The sequence below is a fragment of the Octopus bimaculoides genome, chromosome 10, assembly GCF_046866305.1.
Source record: "Octopus bimaculoides isolate indiv1 chromosome 10, ASM4686630v1, whole genome shotgun sequence".
NCBI classification, from domain to species: domain Eukaryota; kingdom Metazoa; phylum Mollusca; class Cephalopoda; order Octopoda; family Octopodidae; genus Octopus; species Octopus bimaculoides.
In genome coordinates this window covers 45,910,414-45,937,897 of record NC_142937.1, presented here as the reverse complement: position 1 = coordinate 45,937,897, position 27,484 = coordinate 45,910,414, and the positions used below count along the sequence as shown (strand labels likewise).

General features: G+C 36.2%; 1 protein-coding gene across 2 annotated transcripts in view; it reads right to left on the bottom strand.

Moving 5' to 3' along the window:
* Nucleotides 1–15,609, bottom strand: part of LOC106874115 (uncharacterized) — a 164,398-nt gene extending 148,789 nt beyond the window's left edge. For both annotated transcript variants that reach the window (XM_052971164.2, XM_052971161.2), the window contains exon 1: nt 15,392–15,609. Coding sequence is in view for 1 of the 2 variants with exons in the window: in XM_052971161.2 (XP_052827121.1) it covers nt 15,392–15,427 (36 nt within the window). In the remaining variant the exon portion in view is untranslated. The remainder of the gene's footprint in view (nt 1–15,391) is intronic.
* Nucleotides 15,610–27,484: the final 11,875 nt, after the last annotated feature.

Here is a 27,484-nt window from a genome sequence, read left to right as displayed (position 1 = left end):
CATTTCTTTTAGAGAAACGTTGTCATCTGCTGGTATTGATACATCAATTAGAAAGCATTTTTTTTCTTCATGATCTTTGACAACTATATCTGGTCTATTTGCCTTAATTTCTCTATCTGTGTGTATTGGCATATCCCAGAGTATGGTTGCTTTCTCGTTTTCTGTGACCTTTTCTGGCGTGTGTTTATACCATCTTTTTTCTGTTGTTATTCCATTGTGTTGGCATAGCTTCCAATTATTATTATTATTATTTTATGTTTGACTTTTGTTTTGCATTTGTACAAGTTGGATCCAAGTCTCACCCAGAGACCTCAAGAGACAACAAGTTAGAAGTTCATGTAGGTGTTATGCCTAGGGTACCATATATTTGGATTTGTACAGTTTTGTTCAAGTGAATGTTTAAGAAACCATAAGAAAATTATGTTTGCTTTAAAATTTGAGATCACATAGACAGTATTTTACGTAGGATATGGGCAGTTCCCATGAGCACTATCTTTTGGACTTCAGCCATTTTGGGGTTTCCTGGTATCTGAGCTAGGTAGTAATCAGCCCGTTTCGCTGTCATTCCCAGGGCACCTATGACAATAGGTATTGTTTTCGTCTTCAGATTCCACATTTTGCTAATTTCTATTTCAAGATCTTTATATTTGCTCAGTTTTTGGTAGGTCTTGACAGATACGTTTATATCATTTTTTTTTTTTTTTTTTTTATTATTATTATTATTATTATTATTATTATTATTATTATTATTATTATTATTATTATTATTATTATTATTATTATTATTATTATTATTATTATTATTATTATTATTATTATTATTATTATTATTATTATTATTATTATTATTATTATTATTATTATTATTATTATTATTATTATTATTATTATTATTATTATTATTATTATTATTATTATTATTATTATTATTATTATTATTATTATTATTATTATTATTATTATTATTATTATTATTATTATTATTATTATTATTATTATTATTATTATTATTATTATTATTATTATTATTATTATTATTATTATTATTATTATTATTATTATTATTATTATTATTATTATTATTATTATTATTATTATTATTATTATTATTATTATTATTATTATTATTATTATTATTATTATTATTATTATTATTATTATTATTATTATTATTATTATTATTATTATTATTATTATTATTATTATTATTATTATTATTATTATTATTATTATTATTATTATTATTATTATTATTATTATTATTATTATTATTATTATTATTATTATTATTATTATTATTATTATTATTATTATTATTATTATTATTATTATTATTATTATTATTATTATTATTATTATTATTATTATTATTATTATTATTATTATTATTATTATTATTATTATTATTATTATTATTATTATTATTATTATTATTATTATTATTATTATTATTATTATTATTATTATTATTATTATTATTATTATTATTATTATTATTATTATTATTATTATTATTATTATTATTATTATTATTATTATTATTATTATTATTATTATTATTATTATTATTATTATTATTATTATTATTATTATTATTATTATTATTATTATTATTATTATTATTATTATTATTATTATTATTATTATTATTATTATTATTATTATTATTATTATTATTATTATTATTATTATTATTATTATTATTATTATTATTATTATTATTATTATTCAAGGCAACGAGCTGGCAGAATCATTAGCACGCCAAGCAAAATGCTTAGTGGTATTTTGTGTCGCTACATTCTGAGTTCAAATTCCACCAAGATCGACTTTGCCTTTCATTCTTTTGGGATCAATTAAATAAGTACCAGCTGAGTATTGAGTACTGGGGTCAATGTAATCGACTTAATCCCTTCCCCCAAATTTCAGGCCTTGTGCCTACAGTAGGAAGGCTTATTATTATTATTATTATTATTATTATTATTAAGGCAGCGAACTAGCAGAACTGTTAGCATGCCAAGCAGAATGCTTAGCAGCATTTCATCTGTCTTTACATTCTGATTTCAAATTTCACCGAGGTCGACTTCATGCCTTTCATCCTTTCAGGGCCGATAAATTAAGTACCAGTTGAACACTAGGATTGATGTAATTGACTGGTCCTCTCCTCTCTCCAAAAATTTCATGCTTTGTGCCTATAGTAGAAAGGATTGTTATTATTATCAGTTACATTCTGAGTCCAAATGTCACTGGGATTGACTTTGCCTTTCATCCTTTCAGGATCATTAAAATAAGTACCAGTTGAACGCTGGGGGTCAATGTAATTAAATTACCCCTGAAACTGTTGCCTTTGAGCCAAAATTTGAAACAACAACCACCACCACCAGATTTCATCATTTTATGGTTGATAAAATAAGTACCAGTTGATTACTAGAGTCAATGTAGTTAATTAGCAGCCTCCCACACAGAATTTCAGGCCTTGTGCCTATGGTAGAAATGATTATTATTATTGTTGTTGTTTGAGTTCAAATTCCGTTGAAGTCGACTTTGCTTTTCATCTTTTTGAGGTCAATAAATTTGGTACCAGTGAAACACTGGGATTGATGTAATCGGCTAGTCCCCTTCCACCCAATTTCAGACCTTAAGTAGAAAGGATTATTATTATCATTATTATTATTATTATTATTATTGTTAAAGCAGGATTGACAGAATTGCTAGCAAATCGGATAAAATGTTTTATAGCATTTCTTCCTACACATTAGATTCTGAATTCAAATTCTGCCAAGGTCGATTTTGCCTTTCATAATTTCAGGGTCAATAAAATAAGAACTACTTAAAAACTAAATTCGATGTAATCAACTTACTCCCACCACTAAAAGTTGCTAGCTTTGTGTCATAATTAGAAAGAATAATTATATTTGTTTAAATTCTAAACAAATATTTAACAAAATGGCATTACCAATGAAAAATGAGGTACCTTTTTCCAGCTGTATTCAGTGTAAGCTGTGATGATTTAAAATGATTTAACGTCAGTTTATAGAGACAATAACCTCAGTTTGCTGCAATTCAGGCTTTGAGGAAATAACCCGTCATTATTCTGGACAGAAATAATATTTAATGAATAAATTAATACAACATAGAATGGGGATTAGTTCAGAGGACACTTCCCTTTCTTAGCAAATATTATGCCAATATGTTTCATTCATTAGAATAAAATGTTTACTTTGCTTTCATATTCCTTGTTTCTGTTTAGAATGAAATAGCCAAGCACTTAAAGTACCTTGTTTGTATTTCTGAGAGAGAAACTTCTGTCAGTTCACCTAGTTGATGATTACATAAGGTGTGTCTATCTTTTCCAGAGAAGTTACTGACCCAAGATAGACTCGAATCCTATCCAAAAGGAAATCTGTTTCTCATTTAGTGAACTCTACAGAAAATGGATTTTATAAATCACTATTTGTTGATCTTCTAATATTAGGGATATAAAAGGATACAACATTAACAACAATTGCTATAAATATAAACACAGCAATGGACGTACTTACATGCATGCATGCATACATACATACATACATACATACATACATAGGGACACATGCACAGACACATGTCTGTGTTTGTGAGTGTATAACTGGCTACTGCACAGTTTCTCTCTACTAAATTCCAATCACAAAGTATTGGTCAAGCTGAGGCTATAAGACAAGATAACTGCCCAATGATGCTGAGCAACTCCTATGGATCTTTTAAGGTTGACAAAACCTGTGTCTTCATCCTTGTCATAGGTGGAAGCATTAATTACCTTGTGTCTTTGCAGTTGGTGTAAGTTCTCTTGGATCAGAAGAATAGAAAGGTCAGTAAGAACACTTTTAAGTTGGTAACTTGTCCTTCAAGTATGTTACCCAACCAAACTATGGTAGTCTTAAAGAATTCAGAATTTAAAATGAGGCGCAGGAGTGGCTGTATGGTAAGTAGCTTGCTTACCAACCACATGGTTCTGGGTTCATTCCCACTGCATGGTACCTTGGGCAAGTGTCTTCTACTATAGCCTCGGACCAACCAAAGCCTTGTAAGTGGATTTGGTAGATGGAAACTGAAAGAAGCCCGTTGTATATATATATGTGTGTGTGTGTGTGTGTGTGTATACATTTGTGTCTGTGTTTGTTCCCTCAACATCACTTGACAACCGATGCTAGTGTGTTTATGTCCCTGTAACTTAGCAGTTCAGCAAAAAAGACCAATAGAATAAGTACTAGGCTTACAAAGAATAAGTCCTGGGGTCGATTTGTTCAACTAAAGGCAGTGCTCCAGCATGGCCGCAGTCAAATGACTGAAACAAGTAAAAGAGTGAACCATAACATGCAGGGTTGTAGTTTATGGCGATTATTTGGAAATTTTATGCAGTGTTTTAAAAATTAGTGCCAACCACACCTGTAATAACCATGGCTATAGTCCTTTCCTCCAGACCAACCATTAAAAAAAAAAGGTTAATCTGAAATAGTTCATATCATTATTAAGAGATACTCATGAATTTGAACTTAGCACTACAAATTAAATTATACAGCATTATATAACTGCAGCTACCAAAGAGATTGTACAGTAAAATCATTTCACCCTTTAGTTGGCAGTCCAATGTTCCATCTGCAAAACAGCTAGTTGTGATTTCTAGTTTCAAGCTTTCCATGAATTAACTTCTATTATCTGTTAAATTATTCAAGTCTTTTTAAGATCTCAGTATGTACAGGTTGAAGAAAACTGCAGTAGAAATATAGTAACTTGATACAAAAGTATAATTTAAGTTAATGTAACCAATTAAGCTTCATATGAAGTGAAAAGAAATTCATGAAAGATAACAATTGAAAACATCATTTATAATGAGCCAATGAGATAATTCTACAAAGATGCTAAGCCTACTGGAAATAATAGCCAAGTCACCCTCAAAGTACACCTTATTATCTTAAAAAAAAGAAAGAGTACTTTAGATAATGTAGTCTGGAATACATCACATCTGAAAAAATAGACAGGATTATTACAGATGTACTGCCTTTGATTTCACATCTGCTTGCCCATAGCTCACTTGAGCCTAAACAATAATACCATTTATAAACTGACATTCATCATCAACATCCTCATCATTTAATGTCTACTTTTCCATGCTTACATAGGTTAGACAGAATTTAAGGCAGATGCTTTTACAGCTGGATGCCCTTCCTGTAGCCAACCCTCACCCATTTCCGAGGAAGGTAATATTTTCCCTTAGCTAAACATACTTTTCCCAGAAGACTAGAAACAAACTACTTTGTTTGTATAAATGATACTCATTTACAACTATCACATGATGTCTAGACAAAGATACGAACTAACACACACATACGTGTGTGTGTGTGTGTGTGTGCGTGTATACACACATATATGTACATAGGTATACAGGTTTACCAGCTGAAACAAGTAAATCTGAGTAATGGAAATTGGAACCTTTCAATCTTATAAAAGAGAAGTGGGTCTCCATCTATCTGTCTGTCACAATCTATTTTTGGAAGAAAGGGAGGAGAAAAAGTTTTTGTTGAGAAATACAGTGAAAGAAAGTGTGTGTGAAAGATAGATAGATAGATACATTTCTTTTATTAGCCACACAGGGCTCAACGAAGATGGGACAAATACAATGTAGAGCTTTTCTTTTTGGGAGGGGGAAGGAAAAAAAAGGGGGAGTGTCGATCAAAAGGGATCGTAGGAAGGAAAAAGGGGGAGTTCGATCAAAAGGGATCGAAAAAAAAAAAAGGGCGATCAATAGGGATCGTGTATCACACAGTAATGTTCTCGTGTAAAAAGAGGAGAGGACAGTTTAGGTTTGGCCGTGGAAAGAAAAGCCTACGGAAAAGACCACGGTAACCTTGGTCAATATTCTCATTGAAGAAACTATAACAGTAAGTGACTCTCTTTTGCCTTTTTGTTTTATTTTTTTTCTTGGATTTTTTTCTAGTTCATAGGGTTATGCTCAAGATGGCTCCGTCGTTCACACGTGCCATCCTTGCTACATTCACCCATCTTTTTTTGAAGCATTCACTAGACAAGACTTCCCTTTCTACTCTCACCTTCCTCTTCAGGTGATACTTGAAGTTGATGAGAGATTGCCCAGAGAGGAAAGTCTTTGTCTCTAGACCTTTCAGACGCGTCCACCATACACATTTTTTCGCCATAGCCACAAGTACGATGAAAATAGCTCTTCCTTCCCGTTTAAAGGAAGGAGGCGCGACAATATTCACGATAGACTCGGCTGATAGACCGACTCGTCCCACACGCGATAGCAGTTGTTCGACGTAAGCCCACAGCTCGGAAATGGTGGGACACTGTACGAGTGCGTGCAGAACGGTTTCGTCGTTCTGCCGGCATCTCGGACAGGTCGACCCCGTGTTTCTCGAGCCATGCCTGTAGAGCTTATCCCGAACGGGTAGTGCTTCTCGATAGCACTGCCAGGCCAGGGATCTCTGGAAGTTGTCCATAGGTCCCGGTCCGAAGGTCGTCTTAAACAGGCATGTCAGGTATTCCTCGTCGACGCCCAGGTTCGCCCTGAGATCATCATCGTACCTTCCCTCCACTAATCCATTATAGAATGCGTTAGTTGTGATGCAGTCGCTCAAGGTTGACCCAGGTTGTTGGAGTTGCCGAAGAGCAGCGCGACACTCGCGGTGCCATTCGCCCTTCCTCGGCCTCCTCTTGATCCACGACTGCAGTTCGGTCATGGAGACGAGCTGCGGGAAAGCAGATGGATGGATGGATAGATGGATAGATAGATAGATAGATAGATAGATAGATAGATAGATAGTGTTGTTACCATAGTAACTAACGATTAAAAGTGTGGGAGTTTTAAGTGCAAGTCTGTGAACACAATGCAACAGAACATAAAATAAAAGATTTTCATTACATAACAAGTTTTTTTTTTTGTTCTTTGTGTGTGTGTGTGTGTGTGTGTGTGTGTCTATGTGTGTATTTCTGTATGTCTTTCAATATAGAGACAATACAATATATACTTTACAAAAAGATTATCACTATAATGACAGGTTGCTGTTGCTGTTGTTGAGAGAAAAATTCAGAGAGAGTGTGTGTGTGTGTGTGTGTGTGTGTGTGTGTGTGAAAGATAGAATTAAAGTTCATTTCAAGAAAACACAGTTTGTCATTGTTGTTGAGAGAAACACAGTGAGAGAGAGAGAGAGAGAGAGAGAGAGAGTAAAAGGTAGACAGATAGGTAGACTGTTGTCACCATAGTAACTAATGAAACTTTCACTATATAACAGTCTACAATTAAAAGAAGATAGGTGCATGATAAACAAATATTTTTACTGGCAGTGTAGCGAAGGGTAAAGACCTAGTTATAATGTATTAAAGAATACTCTAAATTTCTACTGAATTATGTAATTTACTGCTTCTGATGAATGAACAGAGATTTATATATATACACACACAACAGGCTTTTTTTTTTTCAGTTTCCATCCACCATATCTACTCACAAGGCTTTGGTAGGCCCAGGGCTATAGTAGAAGACACTTGCCCACAATGTTATGCAAAGGGATTGAACACAAGACCACATGGTTGGGAACAAGTTTTTTAACCACACAGTCATGCCTATAAATAGAATTTCCTTAAGACGGAAAAGAATTTATTAGCTGATAGGATACAAAACGGACAGTAAATTAAATATATTCTCAGTTTTAAATCTTTTCAGTTTGGCCTGTTTGTTTACAGGAAAGTTATCACAAATGAACGGTTTGTTACTGATGAAGTTGTTTCAACCTCAGGTCAGTTCTGACTGAGCAGACAACTGTGATCAATGATGTGTTTCAATCATGACCAACAGAGGCATAGCCAGGGGCTAAAGTGGGGGGGGGGGATGAGCACATATGAAGCAGTATCAAAAAGTTCCCAAACTAAGTCTGTAGTGTATCAATAGATGGCAGCACATGGTTGCATGCAGAACGAGAGCTAGCAATGACATTCATCAGGCAATGTACAGAGTGACATTACTGTGCTTACTTTGCAAGTTGTGAAATTTGTGTTTTTGTGATCACATATATGTTGTAGTCAGCAATTTTGTCAGGGACAGGAACAAAGTACCAATATGAAATTTTGTGTTAAACTTGCTACATAAACATTGGGCATGCTTCGGTAAGCTTACAGTGATGAAGCAATAGGTCATACGTAATGTTTCAAGTGGTATGGGCGTTTTAAAAGTGGAAGAACATCCCTGGATGACTATGAGTTATCTGGAAGACCTGCTAAGAGCATCGCCCTCAGAAATGTGGTATTGCACATCAAGAATTCATCCCCCAGGGCCTGACCATCAATCGAAATTTCTACTGTGATATTTAGAAGTGTTTGAGGGAGGACATTCGGTGAAAGCAACTGGATCTGTGCAGTGCAAAGAATTGGATCCTCCACCAAGCTCTTCTCACTCATGAGTTTCTCACCAAAAACAATGTGGTATCACTTCCACACATGCCCTATTTACCAGATTTAGCACTTGTGGAATTCATCTCTTCTCCCAAAATGAAAATGCAGCTCAAAGGTCACTGTTTTAATACCATTGTTGAAAATCAGAGTGTATCACAGAAGGTCCTTGACTGGCTTACAGAAAATGACTTCAGGCTAGATTCCTAAAGTGGCAGGAATGATGGAGACGGTGTATTGCTGCACAAGGTGACTATTTTGAAGATGATGTTAGAACTTGGGTAAATAAGTTATTTTTTATCAAACAAAACTAGTTCTGGAACTTTTTGATACCACTTTGTAAAAAAAAAAAGGCATCACGACACATGCCAAACAATTTTTAACCCATTTTTCTTACATTACACAAAATATTTCATTAGTTATAATATACATAACTGTATTCTACATTGATTAATTTCATGTTTGAGTAAAAATGTCATTATGTATGAAACTTACAACTATTGATATAGATGTGATATGAAAAAATAAAACTCAGCAGGATCGTCCAGTATCAAGAGGTTATAACGTCAGGGTTTGTTTTGGTGGCAATTTCAGATGTCAGTGGCCACCAACACATGAAAGGAGATTGAGCAGACAATTGAAAAACATGGGGAAGTGGATCAAATAAAATAATGACTTCAGAAAGTTGTTCCAAGGTCATGCGATTAACTAAAAACAAAAAAAAAAAGATTCAACTTTTATAACACAAGTGAACTAAACAGTTACAAAAAATTGTTGAAAAGGGACCAGTTTTGAAAAATGTGCTCAAGAGGAGTGATCGCTCCTCCCCTATTAGCTGCACCCCTGAGTATAGTATAGAGCAAAGGTACCCAAAGAGGGCAGTACTGCTCCCCTGGGGGCAGTGGAAAGATCCAGTTGATGAAAAGTCAGGTGATAATGGAGTGACCAAAAGTGGGTGATGGATGTAAAAACAACAAAATAGTGGATTAATTAGGTTAAGTTTCATTTGTGAAATACAGTTGCTTTGAATTGATGCAGAAAGTAGTCTATATTTGTGGTGGTGAGTTGGGGAGGGGGTGCTAGAAACGTGGCCTGGACACCAAGGGGGCATCAACCTGAAAAATTTTAGGAACAACTGATGTAGAGCAACATCTGAACACTGGAAATTGCAAAGGTACATTTACAGACATACATATGAGGCAAAGTAGCAAAAAAAAAATATATCTGTTTCCTTCCTACCCTCCCACCGCATTCAAATTTATTGGCTCAGCAATTCAATGTGTGGGTTTGTTTTGTGTGCATTTACTTATTAAATATACCGGCATGAAGATCAGAAAATTTTGGTTTGGCTGTGAAGTTAAGGAGTTGCTTCTTATCACATGATTCAAGGTTCAACCCCACTGCTCAGCATTATTGGGCAGTTGTCTTCTATAGTCTCAGCTTGACCAATACTTTGTGGTTGGAATTTGGTAGATAGAAACTGTGCAAAAGTCAGTCGTAACACACACATACACACGTATGTGTGTATTTTCGTGTGTTCATGTATGTGTGTATGTGTATATTCGTGTCTATTGCTGTATTTATACTTATAGCAACTTGTTCTTAACGTTCCTTAAGTTAGAGGATCAACAAATAGTAATTGATAAAATCAGAAATAAACTAAAATAAATACCAAGACTAAACCTTCGAAGGTAGTACCCCAACGTGGAAACAGTCAAATCACTGAAATCAGTAAAAACAATAAAAATATACCAAAGAATATTTAGCATTCTTTCATTTTATGATCACAAAATAAAAGTGGAAAATTATTTTAAGCAATTTGCATTGAAAAAAAAATTGAAATTTTGCAAAAATCAGTCTTCATTATTGAAAACGTAAGAATCCAAGAAAGAACAAAAGGGCATGTGTGCCTATTTGACATATCTGCTTAAAGGTTGCCAAACAATGTCAATAATTCCACTTTCACTTTGAGATCATAAAACGAAAGAATTTAAACGTCTAAAACCTATATAGTCATGTAGTTATGTCTTAAATATTTCACAAACTTTGTGCAGAAAGCAACTCAAAAAAATATATTCCTTAGTTCATAGACTATGACATGGACATAGAACTGATTACTCGAATATATCGTTTTAAGGTTTCTTGTTGGAGTTCGTTTAACTTTGGCTGGTATAAATATTAAGAAGTAACATCTTTTAAGTCGTGTGGAAATTCCTACAGGGTGAGCTAATTAGCAAATTAATCCTAGTTCCACAAATAATTGTGAGAACTTAACCAGTTAGGTAACGAACTGCTGCCAAAGTATGTAAATTAACTTAACTTGCGGAAACTGCAACACATTTTCTATATAGCTTATCGACTTTACAGAATAAGTAATGAAACAACCAAACTTTAAGGGCATAACTACAACTTTAAATTTCTTCCCGCCACCACTTTTGTCTCTTCATATCGTCCTTAATAATGCACATGATATGAAATTTGACAGGGATATGTTCCAAGTTATCATTGGAAAGTATTCGGTAATAAGGGTTTCAAATTTTGGCACGTGGGCAGCAATTTTAAATGAGGAGGTAGGTTGATTACAGTGACTCCAGTGCTCAACTAAAAAGAAGAAAAGCAAAATGGACCTCGGCGAAATTTGTACTCAGAACTTAGAGCTGAAAGAAATACTTGTTAGGCATTTTGTCCGACGCGCTAATGATTCAATAATAATACTTGCTGCCACATTCAATAATAATACTTTTGGTTTGTATTGTATAAATAAACTATTTCATGCTGATAATTAATGTCATTCAGGTTAATATCATTGATTTTTTTTTCTTTTTCTTAGTTGTGTTGCATGGTGATCAAGAGTTAGATAAAGAGTAATTTAAAAGTTTTGGGTTTTTTTTTTTTTGGCTGAGAGAAAAAGAAAATATTAAAAAAAACTTTTCCGTAATATAATCGTCATCTACATATTCGAAAACGTTTAAAAATGACCGCATTTTCTCTTCTCCTTATGGCTGGGATAGTAAATATTTACAATGATTAAAAAACTTCTGACGAGAAGTTAGAAAACTTTGGAAGTAATGCAGTTTGGTTCTGTACCCGTATCATGTACTGCCGAATTTCTCGTTTAGTTTTGTGTGCTAGCATCACGTTAAAAATTCTAAAACTTATATCAGCAATGCGTTAGATATCTTTACTGCTAATAACAGTTTAGTAATTGAAACTATTACCAATTAATAAGTTCGCACGAGCCAAACGATGGTGCTTTTAAGTGATCGCTCGAACAACGAGAAACAGCAGTCAAGTCTAAATCAAATTACGCCCTTACTATCTTAAAGAAGGAAAGAGACGTTGGATAATGATGTAGTTCCAAATCTACTAAATACCCTGGAACATATTCGATCATAGGGCTACTCGATCAGAGTTGATTTGGGGTTAAACAACACTACCAACAATAAATTAACTTGAATAACCCTCACAACGGCGATTTGATTTATCTGCATCTACCTAATTATTTTCGTACATAGAATGAAACTGATTCATAAGAGTGAATTAAAACAATGTGTGATGTGCATGTTTTTTGTCAAAGGAATTAACGACATAAGTTAATTTGGTTACAATTTATAAATGAAACTAAATTTTCAAGCTCATCCTCTGAAAGCGTTACCTTTCCGAAACGATCGAATTGATCTTCATGATGCTAGTTCCATAATGAAATAGAAATAAATATAAACACGACTTCAGTCTAACTGTAAATTATGAAAAATAGCCTTGTTTGGGTATCACAGACGGTTAGAGAACGAGATAGGTTTTGACACGAAAAACAATTCAAAACTATTCTATATTTACTTGTAAGCTGATGTATGAGCACAATTCCGAGCTGAAAACTAATCCATTGTTAGAAATTATCCCAAGGGATGGATTAAGTCTGAGCCTAGAAAGATTCTAGGAGCAATTAGAAGTTCTCTCTCTCTCTCTCTCTATATATATATATATATATATATATATATATATATATATATATATATACACACACACGTTTATGTATTTGTTTTGCAAGATTCCTGGTATTGTTATATTTCGGGACGGTCATTTTTTTTTTTCACTAAATAAACACACACACTAGTTAGATCAAGCAAGAAAAAGATGACCATCCGAAGCATAACTATGGGTGTGTGTGTGTGTGTAACAGTTATTAGTGATGGATTATCAATCCGGGCAAAATACTTTATCAGCTCTCTATTAGTACACCAGGTTAACAATAGTGTTTAGATTAGCAAAGAACTCCGCGTATTCTTGCGGCAGGGTCCGAGGTCACAAGTCCATTACTGTTCTATATTGTAAATCTGTGATTGTGCTCCAGCTATACTGTGTAAAAACCACTACACACACACACACACACACATATATATATATATATATATATATATATATATATATATATATATATATATATATATATATATATATATACACATACATACATACTGGCTTAAAGATAATACGATAGATAGATAGATAGAGTGGGTAAATAAATATATTGATTGGCTATGGCAAGCAACAGACACCTCTTGTTCGCAGTATCTTCATATTCCATCCATTAAAAAAATTACTCAACAAGCCTAACAGCTTCTTAAAGAAATCTTGGGAAGTATTGACTGGAATATGGCACAGGCGTATCCAAAGATCTGTCTTCGGCAATGCGACAGGGTTTATAATAAATGTGTGGACATGCGTTCATGCGAATGTATGTATATGCGGTCTGTTAAATCTAAGGTATGGATTTACAAAACATATATAGACAACGATCTTGCTACCACATCAAATAACTGCAATATTTCAGAAGTCAACGAAAGCGCCTCGTTCAGTCTGTTTAAAATAGCAACCAAATTACTCTCAAAACACGCAAAAGAAATAATGTTTGATTATGTACTCTGGATACATTAAGCTTAACAAAAATATGGAATGGTCGAGGCTGAAATATTTTCGAATATAAGTCTTGCTGGATCAGACAGAGCTGGTCCGCGCTAAACATCAGAAATACCATAACATCAGGCAACAAGGCAGCCTCTGTATGGTTGCTCAGCCTACAAGAAATAGCAACCAAATCTTCAAACCACACCCTATAAGGTGTATGGGACTGTATTACTTAATGTAGTCTTTCGTACCTCTAAAACAGGATATTCATGACTCTAATGCCTTTGATCCAAGGTCTGCGCAACAAGACCCTTATCTGGGGTTAGATAACAGCAATCATATATATATTTGAAAATACCAATTTGGGACCGAAAAGAACACAATATAGTTGATATTTTATGAAAATAAAGAATCAGTCTACGTCAGAATTGTAACTAAGACTTTCTTTTTTCTACAACCATCTTTTAAATATCGTTAATTACACCTTGCACAAAGTTGTATTGTTTGCGGGTGTTAATTAAGAGAAACAGATGCTGAATGAATTTGTGTTATTTAAAATAACATTGATGGTGGTGGTAGTGGTGGTGGTGAGACAATAATGAAGAGGGGGCAATGGAATGATAGAATCGTTAGAGCGTCAGAAAAAATACTTAGTAGTGTTTGTTCTGGCTTTTTACATTTTGAGTTCAAATTCCGTCGAAGATTGGGGTGGTCATCTTTGTCTTTCATCCTTTCGAGGTTGGTAAAATAAAGCGCCAGTCAAGTACTGGAGTCGATGATATCGAATAGGTTCCTTTTCAAAATAGCTAACCTGGTACCTAAATTAGAAACCATTTTTAGTATTATTTTCACTAATGATAATGAGAATTGTATTGATTTCTCATATTGACACTCATTCATAGAGATGGTGGAGTTAATCGATTGAAGGACCTAATAACATGACTGGTAGTTTTATTTGTTCGCAATCAGAGCTTCGATCCAGTTGTTTTCTCACTTTAGTTTATAACACCATACAATGAAAAACTTATTCAGAGGAATAATAGGTATTAATTATTGTTGTTGTTATTGCTTCTTCATTGATGATGATGATGATCCTCATCATGATGATGTATTCTTTCCCATAATAATCTGTATCCAAAATAAATATTTTTCTTTTTCTATAAGAATCAAGAGCCAATAAGAAATGCCAGGTACAGCAACAATATGGCCGAGGGAAAATACCTCAGTGCCAGGTATAGTCAGGCAGAATACATGATGTCAACATAGCATCAACAATATCACCACCAAATTCGACGACAACAACAACAGCTGCAGCAATACCCACAACAGTAACACAAACACCTCCGCTATTATTAATATCTGCCAACAAGGGAATCTCTTGTAGTCGCTTGGCCTGCGAGAAATACCAATCAAATCTCCCTCAAATTGTACCCTAGCATCTGAGAAAAAGAGACGATGGATAATATGGTCCAATGTTCCATGCACATAGGAAAACGATGAGACGATCACAAGTAGAATGTTTCAATCATAAGTCTGCTTGATCTGACTTGACCTGTGGCTAAACGACAACAGGGATCCTCCGAGCCAACGAGGGAGCCTCTGCATAGACATTCAACCTGTTAGAAATAGCAACCAAATCTTCCATAATCACACCTTGCTATCTTAGAAAAGGACATGTAGTAAGAATGTGAGCTCGGGTTCCATGCATACATGAAAAAGACTAGACTGTCACGACTGGAATGTTTTTGATTATAGGTCTGCTTGATCAGAGCTGATATAGAGCTAAACAACAACGTCAACAAAAAAACTATTTCCATCATTAATAAAAAGATTGCTATCAATAAGAACATCATGAGTCTGGTTAAAGCAGTGTTGACAATGGAACATTATCAACAAGAACTTAATCATAATCATCATAAATTAGATCTCGTACGTATTTTCATTGGAAACAAACACATAATATATACAAGTGAGCAATTACAGAGATGTCCAGGAGCGAAACATTAGCGGAGAAGGGGTTAAGAAGAGAAAAAACAAAAAATATTAAACTCACCCATCTGAAAAGAGTGGTTTTTATCCAACGTAACATGTTTCCGACGAGGTCTTAATTAAAGACATTTATCTGTGTAACGTATATTGTTTTCTTTTGAAAATGTCGCAATTAGAACATATTAAATATTAAATCTCATCACAAAATTGTATTATAAATCGAGTTATTGTCATGGAAGAATCATCATGATACATGTGTGTGTGCATATATATACATATATATATATATATACATATATATATATATATATATATATATATATATATATATATATATATATATATATATATATATATATTACATAAACATTGATTGATTGATGTCAGTTGATAAACATGTGTGAGTACTGTTAAATGCACTGTTGTACACCAGATTTATCAGGATTGTCTCGCTTATCGCGAAAGTTTCTTGTCTGTTTGTGCTTGTGATGCTGCTATTATTGACCAGGTTGACGATGGCAGTTGTTTTTATTGGAATAAAATCTATTTAAGATTATCGCTTCACCTGTCCAAAACAAACGTCTCCAATATAGGTGGCTACCTTACAAACAGTAGATTCTTGGTAAGAATCCATAAGATAGCGTCACATAGTATATATATATATATATATATATATATATGCGATCTTTATAATCTCAGAGATGTATTCGCGTCACTCGTGAAATAGTGAAAAACACCAACACACCTACACACTCAATGAACCTTTTCTTACATAGCAAGTACCTAGCTTTCGTTGTTTTAGCCCCATCGCTTGCGTGTATCAGATACTTCTGATCGGAGTCACAGGCAGCCACTACATCGAGAACTTGTGCAGTGCTTGCTCAGCCTTCCTGTCTGTTATAATCACGTGCTCTAATTTCCTTTCTTCCGTTACTTCCAGCTTCCCCTTGTCTTTCTTATATCCTTCTGTCTCTTTCATTCCTTCTCATGCTTACGTTGATGCAATATATCTAAAAGCTGCGCGATTCTTCGTCTACTCTCTCTCTCTCTCACACACACACACACACTCTCTCTCTCTCTCTCACACACACACACACTCTCTCTATCTCTCTCACACACACACACACACACACTCTCTCTCTCTCTCTCTCTCTCTCATTCCTCCCCTATCTAGTCATGTAGATATCTATTGTAAATAATTGGTGAATTTCAAAAGGAAAATAACGAACATATTTTCCTTTGGAATCGCATTATGCATCTGCTGCTTTCTTTTTCTCTCACTACAGTCTATCTATTTACGCTAAATAATTGGAAAACATTTAAAAACAAAAGTAACGGACATAATTTTCTGCAGGAATCGAACCATACATCTCTCAATCTTTCTCTCTCTCTCTCTCTTTTTATCAACTGTAAATGATTTGTGTACATTTGAAAAAAATTATGGACAAGTTCTCTTCGTGAATCAAACCACGCATCTTTTCTTCTTCTTCTTCTCTCTCTCTCCCATACATATACTCGTATATTGCATACCACGTGTATGTGTGTGCGAAATACAAACAAAATTAAGGGCGACAATTCCCTTGTCAAACATTTGATTTCTTACATAGTTTACATAAGGTTAAATAAAAGGAAAGGAATGTTTAACTATCTCTACCCAGTACTTGAATGGTACTTTATTTTATCGACTCCAGAAGGATAAAAGCAAAGTTAACTGCAACCGAATTTGAACTCACAAAATAGAGAACCGATACTCTAACAATTCCGCTAATCTACATATTTCAAATGTTTATAAACAATTTTTTTAATATCAAGTGTATATATACACTTTTGCTCCCTCTATTGTGGTAAAAAGTCTGGTATATACTCAAAAGTATCCATAAATTTCTATCCTTTTGTTAATATATTCTTCTTAATAACCCTCTGAATAGCCATAAACTTTAGCTGTATACAATATAGCAACATCATCATCATCCTCGTTTAACGTCCGTTCTCCATACTAGCATGGGTTGGACGATTTGACTGAGGACTGGTGAACCAGATGGCTACACCAGGGTCTAATCTGATTTGGTAGAGTTTCTACAGCTGGATGCCCTTCCTAACGCCAACCACTCCGAGAGTGTAGTGGGTGCTTTTACGTGCCACCAGCACGAAGGCCAGTCAGGCGGAACTGGCAACGGTCACGCTCAAAATGGTGTTTTTTATGTGCCACCTGCACAGGAGCCAGTCCAGCAGCACTGGCAACGATCTCGCTCGAATGACTTTTCACGTGCCACCAGCACAAGTGCCAGGAAGGCGACACTGGTAACGATCACGCTCGAACGGTGCTCTTGGCGCTCCACATGTACAGGTGCCATCATGTAAAACATTTAACTATAGTACTACATGATAAGACATCCCCTGTTTCATTATCAATGGTCTGCTAGTAAGCGACCCCCTTAATTGTCAGCTAACATCTTGTCTTAAGTTTTCCTTTACCAAACCTCATGATATTGCTTCTAATAAATCTTGATTTTTATGACTATACCAACTATGATTTCTGTCTGCTCTCTCAGCTGTACCCCTAACAGATACTGCCGTTATTCTCTCAGCTTTAGATATACAAGGATTTGATAAACTAGTCTATAAATTAAGACTGACCCCATAAAAACAAATAAAATCAGTGACAGGCAGAGATTTCTCGGTAATTTAGTAACTTCTATGCTGAAGTAGAGGCAACATATTCTTTGTCTATCTCCTTAACTTCTTGGAGATTTTAGGTATAATTATACTAATATGTCCATCTGTTCTAATTTAATTAAATTCTATGTCTTTGTGCAACTGAGGATTGTTCTGCATTTTAAATTGATGTAATGATTGCATTGTTCAATTAAATAGAGTTGCATGAAACAATCATACTGCATTACCTCTGAATATCCTTGTTGCTTATTTTGATTTATGTGTATGTATATATATATATATATATATATATAGAGAGAGAGAGAGAGAGAGAGAGAGAGAGACAGACAGACAGACAGACAGACACAGAGACAGAGACAGACAGACACAGAGACAGACAGACAGAGACAGATAGAGGTGGAGAGGGAGATGGAAAGCTCAGATTAAAGCTACTGAAAATTACATATTAATCAAAATTTTAGGATTCTAAGGAAAATCTATCACGAAATACGGGTTAAAATAACGGTATACCTACACAATTGTGCCCTCGTCTCCCATCTTTACTTACTCAAAACTTTCAAAAAATTGGATATTTTTTAATGAAATTTCTACAAATACCTTTCAGATTTGATATTTAAAAAAGGGTTAACACGCACATGCATCTTGACACACATCACATATATATACCAAATGAAACTTGATGTATGTGATGTGAGTCAGGATGTATGCATGCACGCTCACTAATTTTATTATTGTTCATTGGCGGTCTGTTTAAGCGAAAGAAAAGCAAAATAAAATTAATTACTTAATCAAAAAGTTCTGAGCCATGCAACGAGTAACTAGGAGACCGACATGGTTAAACGATTTCATCATACCCAACAAGCCTTCGTCTCTCCCTCCCCACCCCTCCATCACATTCTAGGGGAGTTAACTCGTATCCTTCTATCTCACCAACCCCTTCCACCGTCAGATTCGGACAGTATTAGTCCTGCTAGTCCCTTTATTCACTCCACAACTCCCGTAATAGCCAGCCGGCTGTCATTGGCTCCTGTCTCCCTCCCCCCAGCCAAACCCCAGCGCCAGTATTAACACTCTTCATCCAGCTCTCCGCTCTACCTCCATCACTAACCTTCCCCAACCACCCCTTATTCACCCCACCATTCTCATTACAGCCAGCCTGCCTGCCTGCATTTCCTCCTGCACCCCACTCGAATCCCACCACCAGAGTTAATGCTGTTCACTCAGCTACCCCCTCTACCCCCAGCGCCATTCTTCCATCCACACCCCGTCTGAATTCTAATTCTAATGCTGACCCCACTGATACTGCATGTTCGTCTCCAAATTGTGTTCTCTGCACCAGTACAAGTCACCATTTGAAGACCATCAAATGCCACTTGTGTAGTCTAAGTTACCACAGAAGCTGCATTGGCACCACTAAGGTTCAAGCCAACAGTTTTTATAACTGGACATGCAACTGATGTCACTTGAGTTTTTACATCCTTAGTAGGACAAAACCATGCTCTGAAGTCCAGATCCCTGTTGAAGACTTTGCCACCACCCTCCAGGACTTATCCAACTTGTCAATCGGATCCCTCAGGGCACTCAAACTTGTTTTGCCTGTGTTCTCTTGAAACTGCTGAAGAATGTCTGCCTATCCAACAATACCTCAGATTGGCAGAAACTGTTCCTGTTCCCTTTGGTCTCCCTCCACGTGATGAATGAGAATAGTGGATCCCTCATTTCTTCCCTGAAATGGTAGTTCAAGCTGTTCGAATCTACCCCAGCTACTGTTCATCTCAGGTCAGTGATTAGTTCAAACTCGAACAATGGTCGACCACCTAACTTAAAGAAGGCTGTTAATGCCAAATTCAGCAAATTTGACATTAAAGGGGTTGTTTACCCTCTTTCCTTTCTGTTCTCCCTCATCCTGTGTAGCACAGACTCTCTCAACGAATCAAAGGAGAAACATCCTCCAGGGTCTCCAGATGATCACCTACACTGGCTTGACCTACTAAACTTTCTACAACCCATCTTTACCCGTGACAATGTGAGGAGGGCAACTGCCTCTTTTCCAGTGGGTTCTGGCACTGAGATCAATGGCTTACAACCTCAGCATCTCAAGGATGGTATCTGTCAGCTGATGATGCTGAGCTCGAACTCTTGGAGAACCTCGCTTAGTTCATAAACTTGTTCTCATCCAAGAGTGTCCTTGCCTACATTCACCCCCTGTTCTTTGGGATCAAACTGTTTGGTCTCACCAAGCCCAGTGGTAACCTCTACCCCATAGCAGTTGGCTGTATTCTGTGACATTTCACAGCAAAAGTGTGCCTGTCCTCAGTTTCTAACTGCCTGTCCAAGGAATTTTCCCCACTTCAGCTAGGAGCAGATACTAAACTAGGTTGTGAGGCTGCTGCTCATGCCACCAGGGCCTTCACCAACTTGCCCTCTGAGTTCCCAAAGGTCATCCTCAAACTAGACCTTAAGAATGCTTTTAACTCCATCAGTCGAGATGTCATCTTCCACACACAGTAAGGGAGAATTCCCCACCACTTTATCACTTTGTTTGGCAAGCCTATCAGGAGCCCTCCTACCTCTCAATTGGTGACCACCTCATCCCATCTGCCTCTGAAGTTCAACAGGGTGATTCACTTGGTCCCACCCTATTCGCATTGAGTATTGATGATGTCACCAAGATGGGAGCTGACCTAGACCTATCTGGTATCTTGATGATGCTTATTTGGGAGGCCTTCCTGACAAGGTGCTTGCAAGTGTGAGGATGATGATCAAGGAACTTGGTTGTAGAGTTCACAGCTCCAAATGTGAACTCTGGTTCCTCAACCACCCAGCTTTGCATGAGCTGACTACTAAACTATTTGTTGACTTCCTCCCCTCAATCGTAATGCCTCCCTTCATCAGCATTGTGCTTCCTTGGAGCCCCAATTACTGACCTAGCTTTTGAGTTTATCTTTAGATCCAAAATGGCTAATCTCAAACAACTTTTAAAAAACCTTGAAGTAATTGAGCCCCACCAAGGTTCTTTAATACTTAGGAATTACTTGTCAATTCATAAGCTATTGCATTTTCTTAGAGTTAGTTCCTCTTACAAATTCCTGTTGTACCTCCAATACTTTGATGACCTAATCTTCAGGAAACTCAAATGCTTGGCCACTGCAAAACTCACCCCAGACTCCAGCAACCAAGCTGCTCTGCCTAAACAGTTTGGGGGGGCGGGGTCTAGGTCTGAGCAAGTGCTCATCTTTATCTCTTCCCTGTTTTCTTTCCTCCATCCACATTTACTCCCCTTTGATAAACAACATCCTCTCCTCTCCAACATGAACTAATTCCAACATGGAGATGAATGAAGCTCTATCACAGTGGAGAGGTCTGGGTTTGTCAGTTCTGGTTGCAGTGGAGGATAGATGGAAACAGAGAGCATGGGACAATCTGCGTTCAGGTACCACTTTCAACTCTTTCCTTGATCAATCTGATCTATTTTCAAGGTGTTGCCTACTTTCAGCAAGTGCAAAATTGTTGGGGGACTGGATTGATGCCCTGCCTATGGTCAACATTGGAGCTCTACTCAGTCTAGATAAACTCCACATCTCCATTGCACTCAGAGTGGGAGCTGGTGTCTGTAGGGGACTGAGATGTCGCTGTGATAGGTCCCTCAACCCCACAGGTCTTCACAGTCTGTCTTGTTGCCTAAATGCTGGTTGCTTCGCTCGCCACACTAACCTAATCATTAAGTGGGTCCTGGCTCAGATTAATATCCCCTGTTCTGGAGCTTTTGGGGTTATCCAGAAGTGATGGAAAGAGAGCAGATGGTCTTACCCTCTGTCTCTAGGTTAGAGGTAGGAGCCTCATTTGGGATGACCCCAATACTTCTGCTTGTGATCAGAGTTGGACATATCATCAGCCACTAAGGGACATGCTCAACTGGTTACGGTCAAGCAAATCTGTAGTATGAGCAGAGTATTTGCTATAGTGCATCTTTTATACCAAGACAAAACATGAACATGATAACACTTCTAATTAGTTAAGATCAGAAGCCATGAGAGCCAGTGTCTGGTATTATTATTATTATTAGAGTGGTGTATGACAGACATGTTGAAGTATCAAGCCAAATAATTTGTTGTATTTTACATTCAGGATTCAAATTCCGCCTAGGTCAACTTTGCCTCAAATCCTACCAAGATTGCTTACATAAAGTGTTTTAATATTCCTATGATCGATGTGAATAGAATTATAATAGAAGAAGAAAACAAGTTCTAGAGTGGACAATTAAGTTGGTGTACACATTGCAATGTTGGAGGTGTAACATTATGATAGGTTTAGCTGCCTTACATTTCTATATATTTGTATCTTACTATGATCGACTATATCTTTTAGCATCCCTCCTAACTTCTCAATATATAAAATATGAACCAGTTGTTGATATCTAGCAAAATCTCGGTGTTCAGTGAACAAATATAAAATCAAAGACATTTCAACCATGGCCATCCAGTCTTTTTTATTCATTTATCTACCCATTGTTTATCCAGTACTACATTATCCAATGTATTTTCTTTTATCTGTTATCTTTTACTTCTTTCAGTCATTGGCTATTCTGGGGCACCACTTCAAAGGGTTTAAGTCAAACAAATTGGCTCCAGTACTTAAATTTTTAAAGCCTGGTACTTATTCTATCAGTCTCTTTTGCTGAACCACTAGGTTACAGGAATGTAAACAAACCAGTGCCAATTGCCAAGCAGTGCTGAAGGACAAATACGCACAATATATACACATATATATGTGTGTGTGTGTGTGTATATGTATATGTTCATACATTCATACAAACATATACACATACATTCAATAATATATATACATACAGATAAGCAAATAATTTTATTCTCAAATGCAGAATAATGCTAATAATATAGCATGAACAGGATAAACTATCCATATTTTGCAAAAAAATCTGTCAGCGGCCAGCCATGAGACTCGAACTCACATCCCTGTGATTACACTTTACCACTAAGCTAAACTATCCGAACGACAAATTCTTCTGTAAATTTAGGATATATAAATCTACCTTTATAAGACGCTATCGTACGTCAAATTCAACTTAATGCTGAAAGTTAACAAAGTTTGCTTTAGAAGCATTGAGATGAATTGAAAGATACAGATAAGGAAATAATTTTAATCTCAAACGCAGGATAATGCTAATATTATAGCATGAACAGGATAAACTGTGATTATGCATCAAGTGCTTTACCATTAAGCTAAACTGCCCGAATAACAAATTCATCTGCAAATTTAGGATATATATAAATCTAGCTTTATAAGATGCTATCGTACATTAATTTCAACATCCTATTGTGGGAGTTGTATAGTAACCCATAGCAACATGTTACTTAGTTATTCATTGCTTAATTAGAAATGTGTAATCATTAGGATGTCCTGTATGTAATTATATAATTAACAAACTTACTCAAAGACTTCTCCGATTATATGTCTTTTGACATGCACAATGTGATGACATTTGTGAAAAATGAATAGGCATCTATACATATATTAGACATGTACCACACACACACACACACAGAAAATTAACATCACCATACATTCATATAGTATAGGGAGGGAGGGAGGGGTGGATGGATGGATAAGCAGCTGCATTGTACTTACCACTACTCAATTCTCTAACATCACAGTTTTGAAAAAGAATTCCTTCCTTCATGTACAACCAAAAAGGTTTCTGCACTGTACATTGCCCTACTAGAAATAACAGCCAAATAACTGTTAACCAGCCATATTGTCTTAAGAAGAAAACACTGGACAATATAGTCTGGAATAAAATGTATTATCACAATTGGAATATCTCTTTTACCTTCAATTTAATCACTCATCTGATAGCTAAATGATAACAACAACCCTTTAACATTCAGATTACTCTGTTGAATGTAATGCTTATTTATTCACATTGTTTTCAATTAATCCTGCATTATCTTAGAGCTTTGAGATTTTGATGATGTGATTGTTTATTTTTTGAGTGACATTGTAGGGTTGGTGTGAGAGAGACCGGATTTGGTTGGTTCAAACATAAAACAAGTAGAATGTTTGTATAATTATGGTTGGTTTAAATGCTAAAGAGTTAAATAAACTACAAGAAGTTGCTGAAAAGTTCCTGGCTTTGGGTAAAAGAATATACAGGAGGATTGATACAAATAATTACAGAGGCATCAAGCTGTTAGATCAGGTTATGAAAGTTACGGAGAGGGTCATAGCCCAACTAATTAGGGAGCAAATCAATTTAGATGAGATGCAGTTTGGGTTTGTGCCAGGTAAAAGCACCACTGATGCCATATTTCTAGTGAGACAGCTGCAGGAGAAATACCTAGCCAAGGATAAACCTCTGTACCTGGCCTTCGTTGACATGGAGAAAGCCTTTGACAGGGTCCCCCGATCCCTTATCTGGTGGTCAATGAGGAAACTTGGGATAGAAGAATGGTTAGTGAGAGCTGTGCGAGCCATGTACAGAGATGCTGCCAGTAAGGTGAGGGTTGGAAATGAGTACAGTAATGAATTCCAGGTAGAGGTAGGGGTCCACCAAGGTTCCATCCTCAGCCCCCTCCTATTTATCATAGTCCTCCAGGCGATCACAGAGGAATTCAAGACAGGTTGCCCCTGGGAGCTCCTCTATGCTGATGACCTTGCCCTAATTGCGGAGTCACTATCAGAACTAGAGGAGAAGTTTCAGGTGTGGAAGCAAGGACTAGAATTGAAGGGCCTTAGAGTCAACCTAGCTAAAACCAAAATCCTAATAAGTAGGAAGGTAGATAAAACACAAACCCCTTCAGGTAGATGGCCCTGCTCAGTATGCAGAAAAGGAGTAGGTAGTAACTCTATAAGATGTACCCGGTGCAAGCTATGGACACATAAGAGGTGCAGCAATATCAAAGGCAGATTAACTACGAAGTTAGTTTTTGTATGTGGCAGATGTTCAGGTGCAATAAACACTGTAAGCAAACAGGAAACAACTTCTATCTCATTCCAGGGAGAAAAACTAGAGGTAGTCGATAGCTTCCGCTATCTGGGTGACCAAGTTAGTAGTGGGGGTGGGTGCGCTGAAAGTGTAGCTGCTAGAATAAGAATAGCCTGGGCAAAGTTTAGAGAGCTCTTACCCCTGCTGGCGACAAAGGGACTCTCACTCAGAGTAAAAGGCAGACTGTATGACGCATGTGTACGAACAGCCATGCTACATGGCAGTGAAACATGGGCTGTGACTGCTGAGGACATGCGTAAGCTCGCAAGGAATGAAGCCAGTATGCTCCGCTGGATGTGTAATGTCAATGTGAATACCCGTCAGAGTGTAAGTATCTTGAGAGAAAAGCTGAACATAAGAAGCATCAGTTGTGGTGTGCAAGAGAGACGATTGCGCTGGTTTGGACATGTGGTGAGAATGAATGAGGATAGCTGCGTGAAAAAGTGCCACACCCTAACAGTTGAGGGAACCCGTGGAAGAGGTAGGCCCAGGAAGACCTGGGCTGAGTTGGTGAGGCAAGACCTTCGAACATTGGGCCTCACCGAGGCAATGACTACTGACCGAGACCTTTGGAAATGTGCTGTGCGTGAAAAGACCCAGCAAGCCAAGTGAGATCGTTGCCAGTGCCCCTGGACTGGCTCTTGTGCGGGTGGCACATAAGATGTACCATCTTGAGTGTGACCGTTGCCAGTACCGCCTGACTGGACTTTGTAGGGTTTTCAAGCGAGATCGTTGCCAGTGCCCCTGGACTGGCTCTTGTACGGGTGGCACATAAAAGACACCATTTCGAGCGTGGCCGTTTTCGTGCGGGTGACATGTAAAAGCATCCACTACACTCTCTGAGTGGTTGGCGTTAGGAAGGGCATCCAGCTGTAGAAACTCTGCCAAATTAGATTGGAGCCTGGTGTTGCCATCCGGTTTCACCAGTCCTCAGTCAAATCGTCCAACCCATGCTAGCATGGAAAGCGGACGTTAAACGATGATGATGATGATGATGATTAGTTAATTAGGATTCACACGCTTATTGCAGCGGTCCTTCAGTTTTTCTAAGCCCTATAAAAGAACCTGGAAGTTGGCAGGTTGGGCCTTCAACTAAGCCTTTTGTGATACCCTTAAAGCCAGGAACTTTTCAGCACCCCCTTGTACAGTGTAATAGCTTTTCTTTTTTAAATATTCTGCTGATTTTTATTTAAATATCTGTGAAACTTCAAAAAATGATTTTAGAAAGAATTACTATTCAAGCAAATGCATAAAGCAATTCAACTGATAACCTGTTGCTATTCATACTTTTTAATTGTCCAACTGCTTTCAAGCAAATGCATAAAGCAATTCAACTGATAACCTGTTGCTATTCATACTTTTTAATTGTCCAACTGCTTTCTTCAGATTTTCAATAGTTCAGCCTAGTTTCTATCGATTATGAGACATGTCGTGACAACCATTAAGTATGTTTAGCTTACGAGTAAACCCTTACTTCTTTGATGTCTACTAGATATGCAGAACTGAACTAAAAATGCCATTCAACACAACCTATAGATATATCCTCAAAGGTGGTGGCGATGGTGGCAGGTTGACATTTAAAAGGAAACAGATGCAATCAAAGTAGTGTACAGAAATATATATGCATGTGTGCATGCATGTATGTCTTGCATTTGTGTGTGTGCATGTACATGTGTGTATGTATGTATATGTATATATATATACGTGTATGTGTGTATGTGTATATATATATATATATATATATATATATATACATGTATGTATGTATGTATGTATGTATGTATCTCTATATGTATGCATGTTTACGAATTTATAAACTGTTGAGAGAATACAAACTAATTCTTTTCCTGGAATATCTCAAAGTGCATATACGAAGCTATAAATAACAGCATGTAAATATTGAGTTGAAAAACCCTGTGGGATACAAAAAATCAGAGGCTGCTCATAGGACCTGAACCAACATGTGGGTCCAAAGGCTTCTACTGCACTATGGGCAGCCTCTGACTTTTCTATCCAAAAGGGTTTTTCAAGCCAATATTTACATGCATAACAAACAAGGAACTGGAAATTTTTTTGGTATTATTTATTCACCATTTGCTAATAGGATTTACAAAGTTTTACATATTAGATAGATATGTAAGGAATTTCCTGTTAGAAATTCTTCAGACAGAGAAATAGAATAATGTATTATTTCATTTCTCTATCTCAAGAATTTCTTATGGAAATTCCTTACATGTTTATTTAACATGTAAATCTTTGGATTTCCTATCAGCAAATGAAACATGTGTAATGGTGAATAATACAAAAAAAATTTCCAGTTCCCTGTTTTGCTATACAATAACTCTGCAGATAATATTTCCACAACACTCAATTTTAACATGTATCTTGATTAACATACCGTACATGCTGGATTGTAATAATTGATTAAGTAGATGTGTATTATGAGGAAACAGCTGGGATTTACCCTACCTGCCT